The sequence below is a fragment of the Gossypium hirsutum genome, chromosome A03 (genome assembly GCF_007990345.1).
Source record: "Gossypium hirsutum isolate 1008001.06 chromosome A03, Gossypium_hirsutum_v2.1, whole genome shotgun sequence".
NCBI classification, from domain to species: Eukaryota; Viridiplantae; Streptophyta; class Magnoliopsida; order Malvales; family Malvaceae; genus Gossypium; species Gossypium hirsutum.
Genome location: NC_053426.1, coordinates 78,380,974 through 78,398,462, shown reverse-complemented (window position 1 = coordinate 78,398,462; position 17,489 = coordinate 78,380,974). Strand labels below are relative to the sequence as shown.

Below are 17,489 nucleotides of genomic sequence, written 5' to 3'. Positions count from 1 at the left end.
GAAAATAATTAAAGTTGCAAAGCCACAAATGTAATGATTATTAAAACATATTCTCATTAAAAAATAAATGAAGTACAGAGTATTCAAAAAGTCAAGGCATATATCCCTATTTATGCCTTGACGCACATGATCAGAAAGAGAAACGTCGTTGTTCATAGCAGATGGGACCATATCCTCATTCGCAGAAGGATCATTCTCTATGTAAAAATCTAGAGAACGCCGCCAGGTAGACACAAAGGAGTCCCATATGGCACCTGAGGGACATAGCACATCGAAGCCTAGCAAGCTCATATCCACCCCTTCGAGAGCATCAAGATCCACCTTGTGAACATCGAAGGGAGCAGCAGCGACCTGGGTATGAAGCAGAATGTTCATCTTTAGCTTCAAAATAGAAATTAAGACATTCTCAGTTGTCTTTTTCTTAAAATCCTCAAAGACCTGAAGATATTCCATGATCGTGCCTCCCACTTGGACTTGACACTCGCGGATAATCCTATCTATTTCTGCTGCGTGCTCTTTTGTAAGCCGGTCCAACTCAGCTCGCAGAGCTTCCTTACTTTCCCTTTCAGCGGCTACCTCACGTTCTAACCTCTCTACCTTAGTCTCTACTATAGCCAAACATTCCATGAGATCTTCATTTTGCTTAAGGTAGATCTCATTTTCCTCCATCATCTTACAACACTACTTGCTAATTATGCCTTAAGATCTGTAAGCTCCCTCTGATAGGCCACCCCATACCTTAATCCAATAGTATTGGCTTCAAAAAGCAAAAACCGTAGAGAGGAGCACAAGCTTAAGGCTGGGGGTAGTTGCGCACTACTTGGCCTAACAGTTTCTAGCACCGAGGCCTACCATCCAAAGGCTACGACATCAGGGTTATAAATTTACTCTTGCATGCTCAAATCCCCATGCCAAGGAAATGAACCTCTATTACCCCCAATTGGCATCTCTCTAGTAATGGGCATAAGAGAAGACACACGAGCAGGAAGCAAATTGGTATCATCAGTAACAACAATAGGTGAACTAGTAGAGGGAGTAGAATATGGTAAGTTCACCGGTAGAAGACGGGGATGACTTGAAGCCCCAATACCAAACCCAATAGAATCTACTTTCTTTTTACTTTGGCACTCAAGCTATGCACTATTTCTCTCCTCTTCGCTTACAGAGCCAATACGCACAGCCCCTATGGTGGTCTTACGCTTGTTGCGAGTATTGCGAACAAAGGAATCGATGTCCATTACCTTGTCAAGTTTGCGAGAAAGGCTATCAGTTCCATTTGAAGTATCCTTAGAGCCTTGACCAATTCCTGCACCAGCAACAATTTTGTGATAAGTGGAAGCAGTTAATAAATTAATATCTGACCCAATAACCCCTCCTTGTGTGAACTCAACAAAAGTAAACAGACGAAGCTTTATCTTGTAGAAGTGATAGAAGAAGTTAAAGGGCTCTGCCATGCGACCCAACAGTATCTAGTCCAACTAATCAGAAGAATCATGAGGCCAAGTAGCATTCTCAGGCAACGCACCAATCCACTGAGTGACCTTTTAACTGTCACCAGGTCTCCATCCGTTAGGGCTAAAACCCTCTAAACAATACTTAAAGACAGCCCTCACTGTGATGAAAGTCTCCAAAATCAGCGAACGACCAATGCAAAGCCTCTAAAACTGGGCAACAACATCATTCGTAGCAAGGCTTTATTGAAATGCACACATACCTTTACTAGGTGAGGCCCATCTTATGGGAAATCCGAAGTCCTCACCAAGCATATTGCGAACTTGGATGTTCTTTTCCTCGATTCAAATAAAGGTTGGAACAATGATTTCGAATAATTGTTTGCACTTTATTGTGAAGAGAAAAATAGTAGAACCTCGTTGAATCGTCCGAACCACGACTCTTCAATTGATACAAGTGCTGGAAAACAGTGAGCATAGGTATTTACTACATTGACTACAGTCAACGAAGTACACCATGGTGAGCCACCAGGAAAAGCTCAAAAGTTAAAGGGTACGACATCAGGGTTATAAATTTACTCTTGCATGCTCAAATCCCCATGCCAAGGAAATGAACCTCTATTACCCCCAATTGGCATCTCTCTAGTAATGGGCATAAGAGAAGACACACGAGCAGGAAGCAAATTGGTATCATCAGTAACAACAATAGGTGAACTAGTAGAGGGAGTAGAATATGGTAAGTTCACCGGTAGAAGACGGGGATGACTTGAAGCCCCAATACCAAACCCAATAGAATCTACTTTCTTTTTACTTCGGCACTCAAGCTATGCACTATTTCTCTCCTCTTCGCTTACAGAGCCAATACGCACAGAGCCATCCAGAAGGCTGCAGAAGAAAGGGTACAGCGGCAAATGAAATCTAGCATCCAGCGCATGCAATCAAAGCAGGAAGCTATCATCAGTGGTCTTGCACAGCCGATGTGACCATTCTTGAAGGGAAAACTCATACAAAAAATTGGGAAGTTTTATTCCCAGAACTGACAAGACCCGTTCCAGCTCATCCCTTTCAGTAGTGCATGCATAAGATTTCTTTGTCACCAAAATCAAAATCAACTGATGGACTAGGACAATGCATTTACCAGTTTCCCTTACCCTCACCATACTATCGATAAAAGAAGGAAATAGATGTTTTAAAAGAAAAAAGCAAAGTTTCTGAAAATTACCTTTGTTTTAATTGTAGAAACCATACTATTGATAAAAGAAGGAAATAGATGTTTTAAAAGAAAAAAGCAAAGTTTCTGAAAATTACCTTTGTTTTAATTGTAGAAACCATACTATTGATAAAAGAAGGAAATAGATGTTTTAAAAGAAAAAATGAAAGTTTCTGAAAATTACCTTTATTTTAATTGTAGAAAACGCTGAGAATGGAGGATTTAGGGTTCTGATTAAAGAAGAGGTTCCCTTTACGCCTCTTAGACAATTCGTATGATCGAGGGAAATCAACCGCAAGATGTGAACAAATAAAAATGATTCAATTTTCAATAATCAGATACACACACGCAAGAATCGCCCGTGTACATGGTAGAACAACCATCATGCATCACAATCCATAGCATACCCAACAAGCCGCATTTAATCATGATTTGATGGACGTAAAGAGTGCCACTTTGTGACATCCTTTACGCCCACTTGGGGGGAGTAGATTGTTATATGTTAGTAACTAGATACCCCTGCCTTAGGAAGGATCCAAGCCTTCGACCCACGACTCGACCAAAAGTGGACTACAAGGCATTCCAACTCACAAGGCAAGGCTGTAGACCTAGCTTGTGAGAACCTTACGAGAGCCCATAGGCTAAGGTCGCAAGACCAGCCCGTGAACCTAGTTCGCAAGGCAAAGTTAAAGACCCAGCTTGTAGAAACCTAAAGAAGATCACATACACCCAAAGGACTTACTAAAAGGGCCACATGCTCTGTAGGCTATCCAGAGGCGTGTACGAAGCCTGCCCAGAGCCGCAGCCCCAAAAGCAAAAAAGGACTGCGTGCTTCATAAATACGAGCCTAGTAGACCTGAAGTACATAGAGAATGTCAGTTCTAGGGATAGAAAATTTTAGTGCCGAAGACAATCGAATCAAGACAAAGTAGTGGGGCCCTGCTATGAATTGTAACAATACTTATAACCACATGTATAAATACCCCAACTTTCCTATCAATAAGATATAAGAAAAATGTTACTCAACAATATGAAATGATCACCTTGTAAGCGTGACAAGTTGTGACAAGGATATAGATAAATTAGTTAAATTCAATATATGTTATTGTGAATTGAGGTAAGTTATTGTGTATAAACCTATGAACTTACTAAGTATGTTTAATGCTTACTTTGTTTCATTTTTTGTTATCCATAGTTGACCCTTTTTGCGGAACTTAACGATTGGATCATCTTGAAGATCACACTATCTAGCCTCCATTTTCGGTAGTCTTTTAAATTTTCATTTTGGTTATGTGGCATATAATAAGATGAATTGTATATAAATGTTTTGTTAAAGTAAAATGTGATTTGTGTTGCACAAAGTATGTGTGCTTGTTGGTATGTTGATTCGTTTGATCATGGCGTGAAATAGTATCCTTAAAGATGGTTTTTATGTTTGGTATGTGATGAAATAATATGAGTATTTGATAAGTTTGATTATGTTATGAAATGATTGAATTTGTGAGATTTTTTTAAAGTATATAACCTAATAAATTGATGTTTGAATTGGATATTATAAGCATGGCATGTAAATTGGTTTTTTGGTGTTAAACTTATAGATGGTAATGATAAGTGATAGAAATTTGGCATTTTGTTTGTACATATGGCACATGCATAGTTATGTTCTAACTTAGCATGAAACAGAAAGTACTTTGATATTGATTTATGTTTGTGATGGTACCTTAAAGCATATTGGTTAGAAGATTAGGAAATAGATATAAGTTATGTTTTGAGTTGAAATGGTATAATGAAGTATGTGATTTGTTTGTATTAATGTTTAATGTTTAGATTATTAAACTTAGTGAAGAGGAAATTCTATATGATAGTATTATAATTGGTTTATTCATGTTTTGGCATGATTGTTGATTGGTTCTTGTACAAGTTGTGTGGCCATTTAGGCATTACTTGAATCATAGGTTTGCTTGGTACATGATGAATACTTAAAATGACACATGATTGTTCCACACGGGCGTGTACCTTGCACGGGCTGGCCACATGCCCATGTAGGTATGGTAGGTTTGGTAATTTTTGTACCACATGGCTACAGTTAGTTACACATCTGTGTGACTTGTGCGCACATAAATACAGTCTTTCATACGGCCTAATCACATGGCTGTGTGACCTTTGTTTTCATGTTTGCCCTTGTTTGTTTTAAAAGTTTTAATTTGGTCCTTATTCAGTTCCTAACTTTTTATAGAGCTTTTATAAGCTTGATCAAAATTCATATTAGTTCGTAAATCTTTGTATGGATTATGAAGTCTGAATTGCTTGTGATATTATCTGTTTTCAATGGTAGCATTCTCGTAACTCAGATCTGCTGACCGGACTGGGTATGGGATGTTACAAAGATCTCTAACATGATACACAGTTGGCTCACAATTTTTAAAATTAGACGAGTTAATTCATTAAATTACAAAGCTTAAGAGGAATCGAACTTAAAACTCAAAGATAAAATCACATTTATCTAACCATTTAACTAAAAAAACTAATGGGTTAAAAATATTAATTAAAAGAAAAAGCTTAAAACAATATGAAATAAAAAATATAAATGTGAGTAAGAGAGGAATCAAACCAGTAACTCAATGATAAAAACATTAATATTTAACCAATTAACCAAAAAATTGAATACAATTTTCAGTGAAAATACAATCTATAAAACAGGTTTTCACTTCTCTCCTCAAAAACATCATATACGAGTAAACAACACATTTACTTCAATTTTTTTCCAGCATATATTGATAATTACTGTAACAAATTAAGCTATTTAAATGTAATGATTGCAACTCACAATTCAAGCAGTATTTTTTGTTTCGTACAATATTTAAATAAAAAAATCCAAAATACCTTCGCAATATATATAAGCGAGTTGGAAGGCAGCGAAACAAATTCAGCACACACGGGAGGTCCATTTCCCGCCAATTTTCCAAATTCTCTCAACTTTTTGCCGCGCTTTTGCAGTCTTCACCAAGGGTTTTATTTTGGAAACAAAAGGAAAAGGGAAAACGCCGTTAGTAAGCTCGGTAATCGGAATTGCACACTGAAAAAAGAAGAAATGGAAGTATTTCAATCTCATAGGAAATCCAGTTCCAACAATGTCATCGTTTCTATTCTTCCTTTCTACCGATCGGCCCCTCCCCTCGAAGTCCGTCTCGAAGATTTCGAGTTCTTCGCCATGGATCGCCTCCGAGGTAACCCTATTTTCCCTCTGCTAATATGACTATTTCTAAAGCTTTAATTTGAACATCTTTTTGCTCACCGAATTGTTACTGATGAAACCTCACTTAAGAAGAGGAATCCCTAGTATCAGACCTCAATTTTATGATGGTTTCGTAACGTTTAATGTGAGAGCTCTACAATTATAGTTAATTGCATGATTAAATTTAAAATTTTTGGCTCTATTAAAGTCTCTTATTTCATCTAATTATTTTAATTGCTTGATGCAGTTCTTAAAGGTATCTCAGATGGACTATGCCGTGGAAAGAAACCTGAAGAAATGGAAAAATTGGTAAAACCATTGACTCTGTTTATATATTTTTGGTAACAATATAATTGTTTTTCTCCCCAATTTCACATACGGGATTTGCTCAGGTAGTGGATCTTTGGAAAGCAAATATGAGACATCCGCAGGCAGTGGAGGAAGTAAACAAGGATATCATATCACATTTCGTTCTTCGCCTTGTGTACTGTAGAACGTAAGATCATGATTCTTTCATTCTTTTTCAACTGATAACAGTAATTATCATCTTTATTCTCTTTCTTCCTATGATTAGGGAGGAGTTAAGGAAATGGTTTCTGTCCATGGAGACTACCCTCTTCCGCCACCGGTTTCGCTTGGAAAGCTCTGAGGCACAGGTGGCACATGTTCATTCTTTTTTGGTGTTAGGTTTTCTGGTTTATTAAGCTCATGCTGATTGCTTGTATGCTGATGTTATAGAGGGCATTGATGTCTGAGTTTAAGCTTCCCTACAAGGCAGTCAGCAATGCGGAATTTGAGGTAATTGTACTTCAATATTTTCTAATTCCCTCAAGATTTGCTTTCAACAAGGTACAATAGCGTGAACCTTTTTATGATAGCGCATATGGTGCCTTTTTTTATATCTTCTCTAGATTTTTATCCTAGTAACTGGAGCTATTTTGTCTCTTTGCAGAGTGTGAAGGATAAATTAGGCCAAGTTGCACGCTCTATGGGTCAGAATTTAGCTGCTGGTATGAGATTTCTGACTGGCTTCATTACCCATATTCCACATCAAAGGCACTAGTTTGTCTATTTTATTACATTTCTCACCTCGCATTAAGTGACATTTAAATTTGGACCATGATATCTCCTGGAAAGCTCTCATATGACTTATATTCAGTTACCATCAGGCTAAACCTAGTTCAATGAAAACTAATAGCAAAAATAAGTTTACTGTATTACGTGTGATTATTTATATGCCGTCTTTATTTTTAAATGCTCATAATCTCTCTCCTTTGAGGTTCAATTTGAAGCAGAATCACTCATATCCTTGATTGAACTTATCACTTTTTATGTTCTTGACTATTCTGCTTGGGTCATATTTACCTGTTAGGTTTTAGAAAGAAAATTTTTGAGGCTGACAAAGAGTTTCAAAGACAGATATGATTGATTTTTGCTCCAGAATATCCTCAATAATCTGTTTTTCTTAGGTAATTTAGGTATTGTAGGAAATATTTCCTTCCTTCAACTAATGGATGCTTGTCTAAGTCATAATACTATAATAGTTAAATAACCTTTTTTGATGCTTTGTCTATAATATGATTGGGTTTCTTTTCTTTTTATTTTTGCAGCTGATGCAATATTCTACAAGGTACTATTGTGTTTTCTTGATTCTTCCACATTTCAAACAAATTCTGTGGTAGCTTACCCTCGTGAAAAAGAATTGATTTGATACTAGAAGTCATCTCCCATGGCCATGTGTTAATATAATGTAATAACCTATGTTAATAGTACTGCAATTAGGATTGTTCTCGCCATTTACCTGTACTAGTAAGCACCTGAATGGAGAAAGAAAGGGGACAGGATTAAACAGTGTTAAATATAATATCATTCTTGGTTGGTGATGTGGTTCAGAGAGAACACTGATAGTCTCGTATCTCTCAGGCCAGGGTTAGTCCTTAGATAAAAATCTGATACAGTTTCTAGTTTTATCTGGCTTATTTGTGCACGCTTCCACCCTATGAAGGTGCCCTTTGAAGAAGTTCCTGATCTTGTATCTGGTCGTCGAGTGTTTATACATAAAGGGCATGCTTATGTTGCTATGAATCAGGTAATGACATTCTGTTGATCTTTGAATCTTACCTAAAAAATTGAATATCATCAACATGGATTAATATTCATACTTTCCTTGTCTTCTTCTGTCTAATCTTTTCAGGTGGTTTCTCTTGTTGTCACACAATTTCGAAGTTATATATCGAAGGCGCTCATCTTAACAAACAGGTTTCTTCTTTGTGCATTAGGGCTCCAGAAAGTTGTGCCTTGCATTCATTTTTTAACATCTACATTGGTCTTTGTCAATTATTGAGCATGTCTGCTACATGTTAGGACTTGTGTGTCAACTTGGTTTCACTGTCTGAATTGTATCTCATGGCACATGTAGTTTGGGCAACAATCTGTTGCTGCTAAGTTGACTTCTGAGTTGCATGAATATTTATTATTGCATCTGTAATGTGTTAATATATTTCATATGGATAAATAGAACCATGTTTATTAAAATTTATTGGAATGTAATCCGTGCTCTGCTATCATAATTTCCACATTCACCAGAAGCAGTAGTTGGTATTCTTGTCATCGTCATTTTTGTAGGTAACAGTTATATTGGTGCACAGGAGTTACTTTCCTCATCCTCGGTCATAATTCCAAAAACAAAGGCAAAACAGTTACATTTTCTATCGTATGCCATTATGCTTATGTTCTAAGAAATAAGTTTACCAGCATGGAGCTGCTGAAATCCATCATAGTAGTTAATATAATTTGTCTTGTGATGAAACATTGTATTAATATTCTTAAAGGTAAAAGAAATCTATGTATCACATCCAAGTTTCTGCTGAAGAACTTTTCCTTTTCTCTTTTGCAAATTTTGCTTTGTACATACAAATTTTATGGTGTTTACCAAGTTCCATAATTTGCAATCTTGCTTGCAGAAAATGGACATCTACCATTAGAGAACAAGAGAAGGATCGCCTGACTCCTGTGAGAATTGGACTGAAGTTTGTTATTGAAAGATCCTTCTGTTTGGTATTGACTGTTTTCTTTTTCTACCTGATTTTTTGTTAGATTGTGGAAGCACTATGCACAAGCTATCTGGGTCCTGATTACTCTCAGGTGCTTTGTAACAGCTCTTCAACTAGCTTAATTATATAGCTGTTTTATATGAACGGTCTTTTTTTCTAAACTTGATTGGCTGGTTGTTTTAGCCACAAGAATTTGGGGAGATATCTATTAAGGACATTGATCAAGTTGCTAAGACTTCATTTCCTCTATGTATGCGCCACCTATTTGAAAAGGTAAGAATTTAGATTATCAAAACAGGGTTAGCACTGTTTTCAATTCTCTCCTTTTATAATAAAAAAAAAATTCTATATCTTTTACCTTTCAGGTCAAAGAGGATCATCATTTAAAGCATGGCGGAAGGATGCAATTAGGTCTTTTCTTGAAGGTTGTACTTCACTAACTTAATCTGTCTTCAGTATAATTGCCTGTAACAGTAGTATTATAAAGATCTTTCCCGGGGAAGTCAGACAATGGCATGGTGCTCCTGTCTCATGGTTGGATATGCATTAATGCTTGTGTTCAGACATCTTTTTTCTGTTTTTGAGTCTAGTGTTGATTCTCCAACCTGAAATCAATTGATAATAGCTGGAGAGGTTCAACTTCAATTAAATTTTGATGCAAACTCTAACTTGATTAATATGGGGATCAATATTAGCAGCTGTAATGTTGCATGTTGATAAATCATGAAACTGTTCTCTTTAGTGTCTTTCCTCTTTCTCATAATTTTGTCTTTGTTCTTTATTACCTCTCCTTAGGGTGTTGGGCTGAAGCTTGATGATGCCTTGGCATTTTGGAAAGCGGAGTTTGCACCAAAGGTAAGTCTTTCACTGCACAGGTATATGTTACTGTATATTTGGAAGTATGTTATTTAACCTTTATTTTATTTTCTCTGACTATTTGATTTCTTTTTATTCTCAACCACAAGATGGGAAAGAGATGTGAAGGAAATTCAATTGAAAATCCAGGACTTAAATTGATATCCTTTCATTGATTCCTCCTAAATTTCATATTTAACCATGAGTCTTTGATACCCCTCCCCCTTCCCCCCAAATTTCCCCTCTTGACACAATTTATCTGAATCTTGTGTTATTTTATTTGATTGAAGCATTTTCTATATTTCAATGCTTTGTTTCTTGTTGTCCATGCAGTTGAACTGGATAGTTGACATTAAATTATATCTTTCGTAGGTTAGTGCAGAGAGGTTTGACAAGGAATATGCATACAACATACGCCATAATTATGGAAGAGAAGGGAAGAGAACAGTAAGATGCCATCTTATCTCTACTTAAAAATGTGATCTATTTCAAATTTGGATAAGTAAAGGTATTTACAATTGCTTCAGAAAATTAGATATTTACAGGTTTAGGTTCTTGTCCGTTTTCTTTCTTTTTGGTTTGGGGGGGGGGGGTTGGTGGGTTGGAACTTGAGTTTGTACTATGATCTCATCTAATCATAATAATCTGATGGATATTGCAGGATTATACACCTTATTCCTGTCAAAAGATTATCTCGGTAACTCCTGGCATTGGTGATCATCATGGCTGCCCCTATAGGCATTTCAGGTTAATACTGTTACTAGCTTTCTTGATTAAGGAGAGTTTGCTATGAGTGGTGTCCCTCTTGCAAAACCTCAGATATTCTCCTTGGATTGAACTATACTAGTTTGTTTTTTCCTAATAAAATCTGGAGACAGCATATAACAAATAGGTTTGATCATGAATTTGTTAATTTATCAGTGCTATGGCAGATGCTTGAGCGTTGTTGATAACATAGCTTATACATTGCTATATAGGCGTCCACACTCTAATTTACACGTTATATTGCTTGCTATTTTTACATGACAGTGAGGAGAATTTAAGGGCTGCACTTGTAAGAATGGGAGTAAGCAGTCGTGCAGTAGAGGATGTAATGGACAAAGTGCACAATAGGCACTATCAGGTAATAAGATAATCTTTTTAACCTACTCGGGTGTTTTTATCTAAAATGGTTTATTGTCGTGGAAATTCATAATTGTGAGCACGGTGAAACGTGTGCAGTTAGCATGTACCTTAACGTTTGAAGCTGTTCATGGCTCATCATGTGATGCTGGTATCAATCATCCAAACCAATATTTCATTGACAGCCAAAGGGTTCTGCAATCAAAGGTAAATGGTGTACAATTCACTTTAATATAGGAGTTTTTGGGAGCACTTTGAGGGTGTGATTACTGCTATGTAACCCATTTTTTTTCCTTTTAATGCTAGAATGGTTCTGTGGCATGAGGAGACTTGAGGGCATCAGTGGTAGTCGTTACATATGTTGCACTCACTTTGTAAGGCAGGTTAGAGGAACTGCAATGATTGTTTAGATACTAAACTGAACTGGATAATATTTTAATTTGTTAGTTAGCATTAGCATATATCTTTAATTCTAGACAACCCATCTGTTAAGAGTTGGTTATAAGGAGTGAGCATAGCATTTTAGCTTCTGAAACCAGCTCCAGATTACAGCATTATGTTAATATCAAAGAAGAAAAAAAGGTTGCCTCATGCCCCAATTTGTGTAAAAAATATAGATTGATTTTGTTTTTTTTTTTTGGGGGGGGGGGTTGTTGTAGTGAGGTTGTAATTTAGTTTGGAGGTGCAACCAATGAACAGCTATGAAGATGGTGGTTCACCTTCTGTATTTTGATTTTGATTTTTGTTGGTTTAGGGCTGTGCCCAACCTATCAACCTATGGAATGTGGAAAACAAACACTGATTATTGTGTTATTTGATTGGGCCACTCTTAATCTTATTATACTCTACAGCAAAAAAGTTGCCAAGTTTTCACCTTTGCTAAGGATGAGCCTTTATGTTCTATTTGGTTGGTTTAATTAAAGGTTAGTTGTGAATAGGTGTTCGTTACTGTGTTCTAGATTTATGCCAAATATGTCGAGCATTCGCCATTTGCCATGATTTCTGCTAAACATCACTAACCAATTAATTATATTATGTTATATTATATTTTTTTAAATATTATTTATGCTTTATTTGGAAGATAAAGTTCAGTTCTTAAAATATATAAATTAAAGAAATTCTTTCAATCGTCCAAATAAAGGGGTTTTTTTTTAATCAAGCCAGCACCTCAATTATGTCCTTTCCGGTACGCACGTGTTCTACACAGTATAACTACAGATTTTTGGGTCTAAGGAGTTAAGTCTTATTTTAATTTGTCACATTTGTACGAAATTGAAATATTTTAATTGTGTAAGGTAAAGTGGTTTAAAGATAAATTTCATTAATGGAATATGCAATTTCAGATTGATTGTCCACTTTAGTTAGGACTCTGTTATCCAATTAGAGTAAGTTATGACGTTCGTTAAAATACAAATATATATATTTTCTATATTTTAGTAAGGGAAAAGAATTAAATTTATAATTTGGGTTATAATACATTTTTTTTATTTCACAAGTAATTTTAAAAAATTATCATGTATTTTTTAAATATTTTTTTATATCTTATAGGTCATTTGTTAATACTCTAAATTTGTTTATGAAGTTTAAAAATTGGATATCAAATAATTTCCCTATAACTATACTTTTCTTCTAAAAAACTTTTTTCATGCATGTTATTGTTACTACCAACATTTTTTTTTATTTCCTTGAAAATAAATTAGCATGTATATATTCTTTCTTCTCGGAATTTTGGTAGGAATTGTCATAATCATTTTTTTTAGGGAAAAACGGGAATCAACTTGGATTTTAAAAAACGAAAATGAAAAATGGGGAGTCGCCACCAATCCCTTTTGATGAGGTGTGGTCGGGTCACCTTTAAATTAACCATTTTAATAAAAGTTAAGATTTACTAAAATGATAAATTTGGGTCTACGAAAATCAGAAAATGAGTTCGGGAGTCGGTTACGCACGAGGAAGGATTAGCACCCTCGATACGCCCAAAATTGGTACCTAATTGATTAATTAATGTCTTAAGATCGAAGATTGAAAACTTTGAAGACTTTTGAAATACGATCCCTCTTTATAAAAAGCTCAAGTGTTAAAGACCTTCTCGTCTCAAAATATGAAATGTCACATCCAGTAAGTTAGGACATGATATCTTAAATTTCCGAGAGCGAGCTTGCCTTTTTATAAAATCCGTGTATTTTATTAAAAGGGCATTCAATTATTTAGAGTAAACGAGAGAAATCGAAACCCAGTAAGTTAGGGCACGTTTTCTCGAATTCTCGAACACCAAATATTGCCTTTATTTCAAAACAAATTCTTATTTCGAGATGACAAAATGTCATACCTGGTAAGTTAGGGCACTACAGTTCGCATCTTCGAGAATAAGCATTTTTCAAAACTCGTATAGCGATTTAAAAGAGTATTCCGTTATTTGGGTTAAACGAGAGAAATCGAAACCCAGTAAGTTAGGGCACGATTGTCTCGAATTACCAAATACGGAACATCACTTTTATGAAAGAATTATTTTAAGGTATCGAATGAAAAAAAATATAATGTGATTTATTGTAAAACATAAAACCAAATCGTGGTGCTAATACACAATAATAAGTGCGACAGTATCAATAACAATGATATAAGTGATTATAAAAGGATGAAAGCAAGGCTAGCAATATAAAAATATAAAACACAAGCATAAGGCAAATGAAATGATCGAATAAAAAAAAAAAATAAAGCATGGCAAAATAAAATGACAATGATGACGAAAACGATAACAAAAATAATAATATAAATAATAATAGCAGAAAACGATAATAATATATATGGTATTAAAATATATACGTGATAATAGAAATAAAAGTATATATAATATTAAAAAGATATGTACGGGATACACATGTGAAATAAGCACATAATAGTTATAAAATATATATATATATAATAGAATATATGAATAACATGATGTTTACAATATATATACATAATATATATGATATGTATGATATAACATTAATATACATGTGCATAATGTGGAGTACTATATATATATGTATTAAAAGGATGCATATATGACATACAAATAAAATAATAATACCAAAAATTACTAATAATATAAATGTATACGTATATATAGAGGTTAAAAATATAAAACATATATTGATTAATAGTAAATATGATAGAGGTAAAAGTAGATGAAAAAAAATGTATATAATATGGTATTAATATGTGTATAATATAGTATTTAAATGTATATACATAATGTGTACATGAAATAGGGGTAAACACATATAATTAATAATACTAACTATATATATATACATACTGTATGTGAAATATATATATATATAATGCTTAAAAGGAAAATACATGTAATAATGCTAATACATATATGCGTAGTACAATGTATATATACATTAAATGAATACATATATAATATACAAGTATATTAATGCGAGAATAATATTAAGCTTTATAACATATGAATATAAACATGAAATAAAAGTGAGATGTTTAATAAATAAAAATATAACATTAATACAGTATGATATTATGATTAATATTACAATTAAATGAGAAATATGAGGAAAAAGGACGAAATTGGGTTAAAAACGGAATTTTAGGGGGAAATTTTAAAATCATCAAAGGGGAAAAGGACTGGTTTGAACCCGCGAGCAAATAGGAGGGACCGAAGGAGTAAATAGTCTCATTTTACCAAACGACCCCGTTCGGATCTTCCTCCTTCAGACAGTCAGGGGATTAAATTAAAATAGAATTAAAATTACGGGGCCAAATTTAAAAACGTGAAAAGATCTGATTAAAACCAATGAAATTGCGGAGGGACTGCATGCGCAAATGTCTCAATCGCAAGAAAACACGCGGATCCTGGAAGCGGGTCGGGTCAGTGCGCGGGTTGAAGCTCGGAACGACGCCGTTTTGTATTATGAGGGCCTAAGTGGAACGGTGCCGTTTCACTAAGGCTATTTAAGCCATTTCTTTAAAAAAAATTAATCTCTTTCTCAATTCAGAAAAAAAAGAAGTGGGGCTTTGAAATTCTCTCCCCCTCTCAGTCTCCAACCTGGCTCCGATCGCCGGACCACTGTAGTCGCCGTCGTGCGGCCACCGTACACGGTGGCTAAAAATCGCCCTTAGGTAAAATTTTCTCTTATTTATTTATTTATTTATTATTTATTTAATATATATGTTTTTTTATTAAAAATGGGGTAATATGTTTATTAAAAATGGGGATAATCTATAAATAAATTCGAAAAGAAAAAGGAAATAGACCTTAGATTTTGTGGTTTTCGATTCTCCGGTCTCTGATATGGGGCTATTCCCTTCTCTTGATGTTGTTAAAGTCTTTGTTTTTTACTGGAAATAGAACGTTGTTTGCTTTTTATTTTCACAAAAATGCCGAATGTACAAATGGTAATGGATTCAGCCTTTTATAGGCGTTTACAACTTGCTTCTTGTTCTGTCTTGTCTCGTTAATGCTTGCAGGTACAGCTTTGGGCGTTGGCATAGTGACGAGGGCGGTGGCTGCAGCAGGCAGGAGGTGGCAGACGACCAGAGGGTCTTAGGTGAGGCTAAGTGGGATTAGGGTTTTCTTTTTCTAATTTTTTTTGGGTTGGGTTAGTGTTTTGGGCTAAGTTTTGGGCTAAGGGTTTTGGGTTTGTATTGGGTTTTAATTGGGTTTTAATTGGGTAGTTGGGTTATGTTTATTTGGGCCAAAATTGGGCTTGTACAGCTACCCCTCTTTGCTTGTTTTCGTGTAACGAGAACAGAGCAAAGACTTAAGAAAGACCAATTTTGCCCGGTCTCACCGTATCTGGACTTGTTTAGTGCTCCTTTTCTCCAGGTAGCTTCATTCTAATCTTGTTGCTTCGCTCCGCTTCACTGCTCTACTGCAACTTCAAAAAGGCAAGGTTTGTTTTGATCTGCTCCACTGCAACTCTATGGAGATAAGACATGTGACTTCGATCTACTCCGCTGAAACTACAAGGAAATGGGGTTTGCTCTGAGCCATTCCAACGCCATTTCAAGTAGAAGAGATTTGTACTTTTCAACCTGTTACCCTACTGCATAGGGGTTTAAGGCCCATCGCATTTTATCTATTTCCCTACTGCTTAGGGAGTTAAGATCTGTAAATTCAGTCTGCTCCACTGCGACTTCAGGGAGATGAGACTTACTGGATTCGATCTGTTCCACTGCAACTTCAGGGAGACGAGATTTGTAATTTTCAACCTATTACCCTACTGCTTAGGGGGTTAATGCTTGTAAATTCGGCTTGTTACCCTACTGCTTAGGGGGTTAAAGCTCATCATCTTTGATCTGTTTCCCTACTGCTTAGGGTGATAAGATCTGTAAATCTTCAGCCTGTTACCCTACTGCTTAGGGATTTAAGGTCTACAATTTGGTCTGTTACCCTACTGCTTAGGGGTTTAAGACCCTTCATCTTCGATCTGTTTCCCTACTACTTAGGGCGATAAGATCTATAAACTTTAGCTTGTTACCCTACTGCTTAGGGGGTTAAAGCTCGTTGCCTTTGATCTGTTTCCCTACTGCTTAGGGAGACAAGATCTGTGATTCACTGATTTTAGGACATGACTGTAGAATCAGTCCATGTTATGCATGTTGTGAGTGTGAATCCCTTTTAATGTTTAGGTTGCCATTGCTCTTTGTTCATCAAAGTTCTCTTACTGGAATGGTACCCTGTCTTCTTGTTCAGCCCAAATTTTGAACAGAAAACCCGAAGAGGTAGTCCCAATTTAAACTCTTTCTTCTCATATGCTTCCAATCTTTGAGTTTGGTTAGTTCTAAATAATAGTCCTGTTTTAGGTTCCTATACTATTTAGAAACTTTCAGAGCAATATGCAGAACTCTTTTTTGTGAAAATGACTTTTAGTCCATTAATCATCATTTCAATGCAAAATGCTTGAAAAAGATTATAGTAATGATGGAATTGAAATTTATCAGAAACAAAATTTGAAGGGAATAGATTCATCACAGCCAACAAACATTGCTGGAATACAAAATGAATAAGAAGGGAATAGGTGCCCCAGATATCGCAGCGTGAGCTTCTCTGTACTGACTTCTTGAGGACTCCTTTTTGCCCAATATGTGTTTAGGGGATCTAGAGTACTCTTGTAGATGCCCCAAAATGTAACATCTCTCCTCCTTGTTAATTTAGGTATCATAAGACCATCGCATACCCCACCTTTGATCAAAATTTGAATCGTCCTTTACGGGTTTTCAATTCAAAATCCCTTTGGTCTCAAGGTGCTATTTGCGAGTTTTCACCCTGGCCTCTCCTTTTTTTTAGGCGAAGTATTTCTTAACCGAGTCCGAATTCACGAGATTGGGTAAGGTCTTGCCATCCATTTCGGCCAATATCAATGCTCTTCCAGAAAAGGCTTTCTTTACCACATAAGGTCCTTCCCAATTAGGCATCCATTTTCCTCTGAAATCTTTTTGTATGGGCAGGATCTTTTTCAATACTAGGTCTCCCTCGTGGAATTCTCTGGGATGAACCTTTTTGTTGTAAGCTCGCATCATTCGCTTTTGGTACATCTGACCATGACGGA

The 17,489-nt window shown here is 35.6% G+C and overlaps 1 protein-coding gene across 1 annotated transcript; it reads left to right on the top strand.

Moving 5' to 3' along the window:
- The first annotated feature begins 5,582 nt into the window (after positions 1–5,582).
- Positions 5,583–11,739, top strand: LOC107886366 (probable DNA primase large subunit). Its single transcript, XM_016810292.2, has 19 exons — positions 5,583–5,888; positions 6,144–6,205; positions 6,289–6,392; positions 6,471–6,552; positions 6,635–6,694; positions 6,849–6,906; positions 7,507–7,526; positions 7,902–7,985; positions 8,091–8,155; positions 8,860–8,908; positions 8,993–9,040; positions 9,133–9,222; positions 9,315–9,374; positions 9,745–9,804; positions 10,177–10,251; positions 10,466–10,551; positions 10,834–10,927; positions 11,026–11,133; positions 11,233–11,739. The coding sequence occupies exons 1-19, from the start codon at positions 5,753–5,755 to the stop codon at positions 11,248–11,250; spliced, it is 1,359 nt and encodes a 452-aa protein (XP_016665781.1). The 5' UTR covers positions 5,583–5,752; the 3' UTR covers positions 11,251–11,739.
- The last annotated feature ends 5,750 nt before the right edge of the window (positions 11,740–17,489 follow it).

Coding starts and splice junctions, on each gene's coding strand:
- LOC107886366 (XM_016810292.2), top strand. CDS start 5,753: ATGGAAGTATTTCAATCTCATAGGAAATCCAGTTCCAACAATGTCATC. Junction 8,909..8,992: donor AGAAGGATCGCCTGACTCCT/GTGAGAATTGGA, acceptor ATTTTTTGTTAG/ATTGTGGAAGCACTATGCAC. Junction 10,928..11,025: donor TGCACAATAGGCACTATCAG/GTAATAAGATAA, acceptor AAACGTGTGCAG/TTAGCATGTACCTTAACGTT.